At 39.8% G+C, this 9911-nt stretch overlaps 1 protein-coding gene across 1 annotated transcript; it reads left to right on the top strand.

Annotated features, from left to right (window-relative positions):
* The first annotated feature begins 313 nt into the window (after positions 1 to 313).
* On the top strand, positions 314 to 9440 carry susd3 (sushi domain containing 3). The gene is made up of 5 exons (XM_016250635.1): positions 314 to 569; positions 5447 to 5635; positions 6174 to 6321; positions 7397 to 7585; positions 8428 to 9440. The coding sequence occupies exons 1-5, from the start codon at positions 515 to 517 to the stop codon at positions 8672 to 8674; spliced, it is 828 nt and encodes a 275-aa protein (XP_016106121.1). The 5' UTR covers positions 314 to 514; the 3' UTR covers positions 8675 to 9440.
* Positions 9441 to 9911: the final 471 nt, after the last annotated feature.

Genomic DNA, 9911 nt, shown 5'->3' with positions numbered 1-9911 from the left:
TTCAGTATACACAGGCTATATATTCCATTTTAACATATCACAGTCTGATAACACAATTCCTAAGCAAAATCTCTTAACTTTAGGCCAGTGCTTGAGCTGATCTAACTATTTTTAGGAGCTCTAATCTTTGGAGTGAGTTGATTAAAAAAAAATCACATTATGTCAGAATGTATATAATGAGGTATAAATGTAATAAAAAAAGATGTGGAATTTTTATATTGGCCGTTAAGACTACTGTCTTGTTATCTTTTTCTTATTATTAATCAGGTCATCTGGACCTGTAGCCACCACATGTACAGCGACTTGATGAGTAACAGAACACGCAGGTTAAGCCACTAAGACAGAGCGACAGCTTGGAGACAGCGTGTCCTCATCATAAATCCTAAACACTCGCTCCAGACTGATCATACTGCCTGGCTGTCGCTCTCTCTGCGCATGCGCGGCTCCACAGGTTCGGCGAGACGAGGAGAGGCAGAAAGAGAAGTGAAGCGAAAGCGCTCGTGCCACAGTTTGAATGGCTTTCATCAGTGCATCTGAATCAGAGATGGGGGACTGGAGCAACCAGACAGGTAAATTCACCAGTACACTGTTTACTTAAACATATGACTTTCTGAAATGTGTTGGTTTCTATAAGATTAAAGCTTTGAGTTGCTTTATAGCACAAGATTGCTCGGTGACACTTTACACAGATGCGTAAGATGTGTAGGTAATATGCTACATGCAAGTAGGCTACTATGGAAATAATAGTAAATTATGACTATTACATAATTACAAACTCTAACTTATAGGCCTAGTAAGTAAATTTAAAGTAAGTTGTTAATTAATTTGAGTAAGTACTCATTTGTTTAATTACACTGAATCAGGGATACCTTAAAATAAAGCGATTGTTCTCTTAACATTCATGCCAGTTTTAATTTACAACATTGCCGATTGAGTTTGAAAGTGTAATTAACAGTTAACATTACTGTTTGTACGTGGATCCCATGTAGCTGTTGTCGGACAAATATATTCTACATGTGCAATAGTCTATTCTTGATCACTGTGTGTAGGGGGAGAACACTTTTCTTTAAATGCGGTTTTAATGAATTGCTTGTGTGTGTGTGTGTGTGTGTGTGTGTGTGTGTTATAGTGTGTGTGTGTGAGAGAGAGAGAGAGAGAGTGTGTGTTATAGTGTGAGTGTGTGTGAGAGAGAGTGTGTTATGGTGTGTGTGTGTGCGTGTGAGAGAGTGCATTATAGTGTGTGTGTGAGAGAGAGAGAGAGTGTGTTATAGTGTGTGTGTGCGCGCGTGTGAGAGAGTGTGTTATAGTGTGTGTGTGTGTGAGAGAGAGAGAGAGAGAGAGAGAGAGAGAGAGAGAGAGAGAGAGAGAGAGAGAGAGAGAGAGAGAGAGAGAGAGAGAGAGAGAGAGAGAGAGAGAGAGAGAGAGAGAGAGAGAGAGAGAGAGAGAGAGAGAGAGAGAGAGAGAGAGAGAGAGAGAGAGAGAGAGAGAGAGAGAGAGAGAGAGAGAGAGAGAGAGAGAGAGAGAGAGAGAGAGAGAGAGAGAGAGAGAGAGAGAGAGAGAGAGAGAGAGAGAGAGAGAGAGAGAGAGAGAGAGAGAGAGAGAGAGAGAGAGAGAGAGAGAGAGAGAGAGAGAGAGAGAGAGAGAGAGAGAGAGAGAGAGAGAGAGAGAGAGAGAGAGAGAGAGAGAGAGAGAGAGAGAGAGAGAGAGAGAGAGAGAGAGAGAGAGAGAGAGAGAGAGAGAGAGAGAGAGAGAGAGAGAGAGAGAGAGAGAGAGAGAGAGAGAGAGAGAGAGAGAGAGAGAGAGAGAGAGAGAGAGAGAGAGAGAGAGAGAGAGAGAGAGAGAGAGAGAGAGAGAGAGAGAGAGAGAGAGAGAGAGAGAGAGAGAGAGAGAGAGAGAGAGAGAGAGAGAGAGAGAGAGAGAGAGAGAGAGAGAGAGAGAGAGAGAGAGAGAGAGAGAGAGAGAGAGAGAGAGAGAGAGAGAGAGAGAGAGAGAGAGAGAGAGAGAGAGAGAGAGAGAGAGAGAGAGAGAGAGAGAGAGAGAGAGAGAGAGAGAGAGAGAGAGAGAGAGAGAGAGAGAGAGAGAGAGAGAGAGAGAGAGAGAGAGAGAGAGAGAGAGAGAGAGAGAGAGAGAGAGAGAGAGAGAGAGAGAGAGAGAGAGAGAGAGAGAGAGAGAGAGAGAGAGAGAGAGAGAGAGAGAGAGAGAGAGAGAGAGAGAGAGAGAGAGAGAGAGAGAGAGAGAGAGAGAGAGAGAGAGAGAGAGAGAGAGAGAGAGAGAGAGAGAGAGAGAGAGAGAGAGAGAGAGAGAGAGAGAGAGAGAGAGAGAGAGAGAGAGAGAGAGAGAGAGAGAGAGAGAGAGAGAGAGAGAGAGAGAGAGAGAGAGAGAGAGAGAGAGAGAGAGAGAGAGAGAGAGAGAGAGAGAGAGAGAGAGAGAGAGAGAGAGAGAGAGAGAGAGAGAGAGAGAGAGAGAGAGAGAGAGAGAGAGAGAGAGAGAGAGAGAGAGAGAGAGAGAGAGAGAGAGAGAGAGAGAGAGAGAGAGAGAGAGAGAGAGAGAGAGAGAGAGAGAGAGAGAGTGTGTGTTATAGTGTGTGTGTGTGTGTGTGTGAGAGAGAGAGAGTGTGTTATAGTGTGTGTGTGTGCGCGTGTGAGAGAGTGTGCATTATAGTGTGTGTGTGTGTGAGAGAGAGTGTGTTATAGTGTGTGTGTGTGTGCGTGTGCTTGTGAGAGAGTGTGCATTATAGTGTGTGTGTGTGTGTGTGTGTGAGAGAGGAGAGGGTTTGGGGTTTTCATTTGTATCAAGAGTAGACAGGATGATATGAGAGCAGGAAACGCATCTGTGCAAATAACAGCGGTTCTCTGATCGGAAACACACGTTGTATAGTGTGTGTGTGTGTGAGAGAGAGTGTGTTATAGTGTGTGTGTGTGTGCGTGTGCTTGTGAGAGAGTGTGCATTATAGTGTGTGTGTGTGTGTGAGAGAGGAGAGGGTTTGGGGTTTTCATTTGTATCAAGAGTAGACAGGATGATATGAGAGCAGGAAACGCATCTGTGCAAATAACAGCGGTTCTCTGATCGGAAACACACGTTGTCTTCCTCTGTCTTTCTTCATCTTTTGTTTTCTATTATGTCGACGTGAGGTTTACCCATGTAGCCTTAAAAAAACTGTACGCTGTTATTTTGTCAGTGGAACACAAATGTAAACATTTTCATTATCCACATTAAAGTATCATAAAAGTATGAAGCTATAGGTCTACTTATTCCAAGTGTGAGGAACAGACCAAACTTTAAATCATGTACTCTAAAAATCAGCTACATTTTTGTGTTGCAGGCATTGCTGATAAACACACTGGCCCTCTCAGTCCCTCCTAAAGGTCATCAATATTGCATGCTCTGCACATTTTCAGTTGTTAAAATTTGTTAGTCTACATAACATTAACCTCCTCTCTACTCGGTGGCAAACTCAGGCATATGTGACATGAGGCAGCAAAACTCAACACAGAAAATATTCTGACAAACAGATGCTATTTTAATTTGTGTATTTAAAACAGTTGTCTGTCAAGCTTGAGTAAGTTAAAGGCAAGAAATATTCTGCAAAGCAGCATGCTTGAATGCTCAGTTAGGGGGTCGAACCCTACCTGTGTCTATTTAATTATCTTTATCTTTATAGTCTATTTAATTATCTTTATGCCTATTTCAAAATAGTCTGTGTAATGAACCTATGCTAAGCAATATTCACTGGAGCAAAAGGTGTGACAACACAAGTGTGACAAAACACACAATTTGAAGCAGCCCTGGTCTCCACTATGTATACATTTTAACCTGAAGTTTTGTGTCATTAAAACAGGTTTATGTCTATGTTATTTGTTAGCCACTCATTTACAGTATGGCTCACACCTGCTTTACAGTTTCACTTCTCACTAGCAGAACAGTAGCAGTGCAAAACAACACAGCCGTAGGGTGCAGAGCAATCTGAGAATCTGCACACATAAATGAATCTATGGCATTCTGGATACTTTTACTTTGGTTTAGCTTTTGGTTATCTGTATCTTTTTACTTTCTGCTTTTCTAATCTCTTGATCTTGATGATCAATTAAAGGAAGAGTTCACCCAAAAATGAACATTTGCTGAAAATAAATATCGGTCATCCAAGATTAGGATGAGTTTGTTTCTTCATCAGATCTGGAGAAATGTAGCATTGCATCAGTGTCTCAGCAATGGATGCTCTGCAGTGAATGGGTGCCGTCAGAATGAGAGTCCAAACAGCTGATAAAAACATCACAATAATCCACAGCACTCCAGTCCATCAGTTAACATCTGGAGAAGACAAAAGCTGAAACTAATCCAGCATTAAGACGTTTGTAACTAAAATACAAGTCTATAATCCATAATAGTAAAAATAATAAAACTAGCCTAATGAAATCTATTAACTACGCACATCATAAACCTGTCTTTTTAGGCCTACCAGATATGTGTTTCATGTCATAAAATATTTTAATACGACTGAATTTATATTTAATGTGATTACATGTTAATAAAAACATTGTAAGTATTTCATATTTTTTTTATTTCCACGGTTACTCAACTAGCAAATAAATTATACTGAAAGCGAACAAAGAACATTTACATTATCGCATTATCTTTGACTTCAGTCTAGTGTGAGTTTAATCACTCTCAAAAAACTCCTGTTGTTATCAATGAAGCTGTCTACACTGTCAAATGAATCTCTTATACTTTCATCTGCATTTTGTTGTTTATGATGAGAGAATTCGCGAGAGAGCAGAATTCAGTCAGTGAGCGTGCGCTCTGATCAGAACCCCGGTGTTTCAGTGATGACTCATCTGAACGCACGCCTCTGATTGGCCGCTGCATTCATAAACTCAGAACTGTGTGTGATTGGTTTTAATGCGCAACGCTGTAAAAACGCGTTAAAAGAAATATGATGCGATATGAGCCGATCTAAATGTAATGCCACAATCAGCACTTTTCATTTTCACTTTACTCGTGACAGCCGTAATAGATTTAGTTTAATTGTGCAGGGGCATTTTTGCCTCAAGCCCCAGTTAATTTCAGACCCGTGGATATGCTTCAGTGAGAGAGCAGTCCAAACGCGTTCGGCCAGTTCACTGAAAAGTGAAAAAAACAAACGATTGGCATGGCTGGTTCATTCCACCGAAAAACGAGACACATGTATAATTTGTGAAATATTCCAAAGGGGAAAATGTTTCTTTTGTCTTCTCCAGATGTTAACTGATGGACTGGAGTGCTGTGGGTTACTTGTGGATTATTGTGATGTTTTTATCAGCTGTTTGGACTCTCATTCTGACGGCACCCATTCACTGGGGTGAGTCACATGGCCTGAGGGTGAGCAAACGTTCATTTTTGGGTGAACTATTTCTTTAAATTCAGTCTTTGCATGGCAGCATTGTAAGGTGGGTGTTATTGGCTCGCACAGGTCAGTGCGCTCCGCTGCTGTCTCCTGCGGTCGGGACTCTGAAGCTGGTGTCCGGTGATGGGACGAGCGTGGGCAGCGTGATGAGCCTCCAGTGCCCATCCAGACACCGCACGGTCAGCGGCAGTCAGATGTCCTGTGTGTGGAGCAGCAATAAGACACACTGGAGCGGCGGGACACCAGAGTGTAAACGTAAGACACACACACATATGATAAATGTGAACACGCTTACATTTGTCAACCCTTCAAAACAGTACCTTGCCATTCTCAGTAGTGATGGGCCAATTTACATATTAGGCCATTTTTACATTAGTGACGTTATAGACATTTCTTAAAGAATCATGTCATTCATGCAGATTGTTGGACAAAATTATTGCCACAATTTGAGTTTTAAATACAAAAAAAAGGGTTATGGAACTCCAGAATATGAAACCATTCTTATTTTATAATAATACAAAGAATATAATAATAGATTTGCATTAAGACTTGAAAAGGGCTTGTCAATCTAAACAGTTTACTAGGCGATATAAGTTAAGCTGTAACCTCATAAATACAGCATATTAGGATTCAGAACTGCTCAGAGTGTCTCTTTAAAGGTCCCAGAGTCATGGAAAACGTGTTAAAATTTGAAAGAATCTCATATGTTCACTAAGACATATGATCAACAATACAGGAAAATATCTGCTACTGTCATCCTCTCACTGTGTGTTTGGTTTCTGTATTTTTGCAGCTTTATCTCGGTTCGAGGATGACGGCTTTCGTTTAGCTCTTCTTGTGTCCTTCATCAGCTCAGCCATCATCCTCCTCATGAGCATCTTCTTCATCACTTCCTGTCTGGTGAGACACGTGAAACGAGAGGAGAGGAGAAAGATGGAGAGGTGAGAGACAGATTGAAAATACACAGAGCTCTCAAAACCTGGTTCATTTATCACCTACAACTTCAAAATAACTCCGTCACCATTTACTTCGAAAGCATCGACAGTCAGGTCTTCATTCCCTTGTGAAATACGTGCACTTAATTGTAATGAAAGTGCATTTGCAGTATACTTCAAATCTGAAAAGTATATTTAAAAAAAAAACAAGCAGATAATTATATTCTAATATTAATTAAATAAAAGGTCATTCAAGTGAATTAAAGAGAGACTTTCATGACTGTTTCTTAAAACACTTAAGTAGACTTATAAAAAGTGCACCTTGTAATAATGTCAAATTAAGTTTTACTTTAAGTACATTTTACATCATAATGTTTTAATAATCTTTTGTAGCGTTTTAAAGAAGTACACTTATTGTGATGTAAGCACACGGAAAGTACTTGATTATAATTTTAACTGCAGTGTGTTATTTGATATTATATTTAAAGTTAATATATTTTAAATGTACTATATTGCAATTTCATCATTACAAATGTCTAATTATAAATAGATCTAAATACGTGACATACAAGTTTCAAGAGAAATGTCTTTAAAGGATATTTTAGTTTATCATAAATTCTTGCCAGTACACTCAGCATTAACTTTAACCATATTTCATAATCAACAGAAGTAATTATGGGTCAAAAACTAATTGCATTTAATATGAATTTAATCTATAATATGTTTTCACTTAATTGCAAATAATGTTTATACTTTATTTTACGGTGTCTTTGCTACACTGTAATTATCCAATTAAGTACTGACTAGTAGTAATTAACTATGATATGCATGTGCTATAGGGTTAGGGTTTAGTTTAGTTGCTTGTAATTATCCAGGTACCACACGCTCTCTCCAAAACACTGTGCCCAGATGTTGTCAGCAAACCCAAGTGGACATGATTCAGAATGTGATTTGAGAAGAATTACTCAGAAGTGCTCACATCAGTCAGCTTATGAGGAGAGAAAGACAGATGTGAAGGAAGTCCGTTAAAGCCACCATTGATGCGGATGACTGTAATGAGTGTGTCTTGTGTGATGTGTAGGGCAAGAAAAACTGGAGCGTCAGAGTTTTGGCAACAAATGGATGTTGAGGGTGTGGAGCTGCAGAGAGAGGTGTTACACAACCAGAAAACCACAAACAACAACAACAACAACAACAACAACACCAGAGGAGAGAGACGGCACACAGACAAGCACATCTACAGCCCTGGTGACCTCCACACTCCCTGCAGGTACTGTCCAAACACGCTTCAAAATAGATGAAATACACACACATTCACAGAAACACTCAATATGTTCCCATCAATAGTTCACCTAAAAATGAAAATGTGCTCACTCTTTTAGGCCATCCGAGATCAGGATGAGTTTGTTTCTTCATCAGGTTTGGAGAAATGTAGCATTGCATCAGTGTCTCAGCAATGGATGCTCTGCAGTGAATGGGTGCCGTCAGAATGAGAGTCCAAACAGCTGATAAAAACATCACAATAATCCACAGCACTCCAGTCCATCAGTGAACATCTGGAGAAGACAAAAGCTCAAACAAATCCAGCATTAAGACGTTTTTAACTCAAATACGAGTCTATAATAACGCTTCCTCCAGTGAAAAACATTATTTGATGAGTGCTGTGGATTATTGTGATGTTTTTATCAGCTGTTTGGACTCTCATTCTGACGGCACCCATTCACTGCAGAGCATCCATTGCTGAGACACTGATGCAGTGCTACATTTCTCCAAATCTGATGAAGAAACAAACTCATCTACATCTCGGACGAACTGAGAGTGAGTGAATTTTTAATTTCAAATTTGAAAAAAAAATTTTGCGTGAACTATTCCTTTAAAATACAGCTTTTGTATCAAATCCTTGACCCGAGACGCAACAGTCCGAAACTTTTAAAATGTTTTTGCAACACTTTGCCGAGACCAACATCAAAAGTTTATCTTGCCAAACTTTCCTTTTGTACTTTCCATGCATTTATCCATACATCCCATTTATGTTGGTGAATTAAAAAAAACAACACACTGACATGCACTGAGGTGGAGTTAATTCATTATGATTATATGTGTTTTTCACAGGTGTCTTCAGGAAGGGAGGCCCTGTCCTCTGAACATCCATCCATCCCAGTTCTCTCTGATATTCAATCCACCCTCTGACTACCTCATAAACACACACATCGGCTCCGCAGACACCCGCTGTGCGTTCCCTTTCCCTCGCTACGCTGCAGAGGACAGACATTTCTGCAGGCCGCTTCGAGACCCTCTCTGGAATGGCCAGCACCTGTTTAGCCCACATCAACCACCTGCCCAGATGATGTCTATATGAGGAAGTGAGCGAAGTGCTGTGGAGGATTGTGTGTATTAATGATTCAATCTGGGACTAGTCACACAAGAGACAAGACCCTCAACTGAGAACTGGAACTTTTTTCATGTGTGGTTTTGTGGGTATGTTATGTAGATAACTTTGTGTGATTCAAACTGTATTTTTATATTTTATTGCACTTAACATGCTATTGCACTTGATACTGGCCACAACATCAGTATATAGTTTTGCAGTAGGGTAACAATGAATGTTTTAAATAGTAAATTATTATGACATGACGCCATGACCTGCAACATTACTGGATGTTTAAATATGCCTCATTCCCTTGACATTAAGAGTGTAGACTTCGCAGGGCTCTTATGAGTTGAAAATAATCCAAAGGGACTCCAGACAGATTGATGTACGACACCGTGTCTTGAAAGGCCGTCCAACATGGACGTTAATGCTTGACATACTGTCACTTGGCACTGCCCATAAGTCACACTGAAATATGAAACAGTGACACGATTCTTTTCTCTTGTCTGTTAATATAAAAACAGTTTGCTTAAATTATTCCAAACAATCAACCAACACAGAATTCTCCCATTTACTATATAAAGACATTCTTTATAGATGATTTCTGGATGCACACTTGAAATAATCATTATATCCTTATGGAAATAAAGTCTCAGAGGGGTAGATTTCATTCTTATTGTTGTTGTACTCAAACTAAAAACCAAAGCAAGCATCGAAATGTGGACATTTCTGCTCGTTATTCCTCAAGCATATGTTTTGGCTGTACAAATATGACAGTACCATGTTATGTTCATATCAATGAACCATGATACCTAAACCAATAGTACATGTCCAAATGGTAGTACCATGATACTTTTTGTTCTTTTGCTAAAATGTGGACATTTCTGCTCGTTATTCCTCAAGCATATGTTTTGGCTGTACAAATATGACAGTACCATGTTATGTTCATATCAATGAACCATGATACCTAAAACAATAGTACATGTCCAAATGGTAGTACCATGATACTTTTTGTTCTTTTGCTAGTGTCTGTGCCTCTGGATATAATGTGCGAATAAAAAACACGAATATAATGCAAAAGTTGCACACGGATTTCTTTCAAATGTAGCGCAGATATTATAATACTGTGTACTTTTGATCTTGCATTTTATGAATTAACGAAACCATGAGCAAATGGCACTTGTTCCACACATTCATTGGCCTGCAAGCACCACCCTGTGGCCAA

Source organism: Sinocyclocheilus grahami, unplaced genomic scaffold, assembly GCF_001515645.1.
Source record: "Sinocyclocheilus grahami isolate Dianchi unplaced genomic scaffold, SAMN03320097.WGS_v1.1 scaffold1000.1, whole genome shotgun sequence".
NCBI classification, from domain to species: domain Eukaryota; kingdom Metazoa; phylum Chordata; class Actinopteri; order Cypriniformes; family Cyprinidae; genus Sinocyclocheilus; species Sinocyclocheilus grahami.
The sequence above is the reverse complement of the archived record's forward strand: the minus strand, read 5'-3'. Positions and strand labels throughout refer to the sequence as shown.

Excerpts from the sequence above, each read along its gene's own strand:
- susd3 (XM_016250635.1), top strand. The coding sequence starts at position 515 with ATGGCTTTCATCAGTGCATCTGAATCAGAGATGGGGGACTGGAGCAAC. Across the intron at positions 6,322-7,396 it reads GAGAGGAGAAAGATGGAGAG|GGCAAGAAAAACTGGAGCGT; the intron begins GTGAGAGACAGA and ends TGTGATGTGTAG. Across the intron at positions 7,586-8,427 it reads GACCTCCACACTCCCTGCAG|GTGTCTTCAGGAAGGGAGGC; the intron begins GTACTGTCCAAA and ends TGTTTTTCACAG.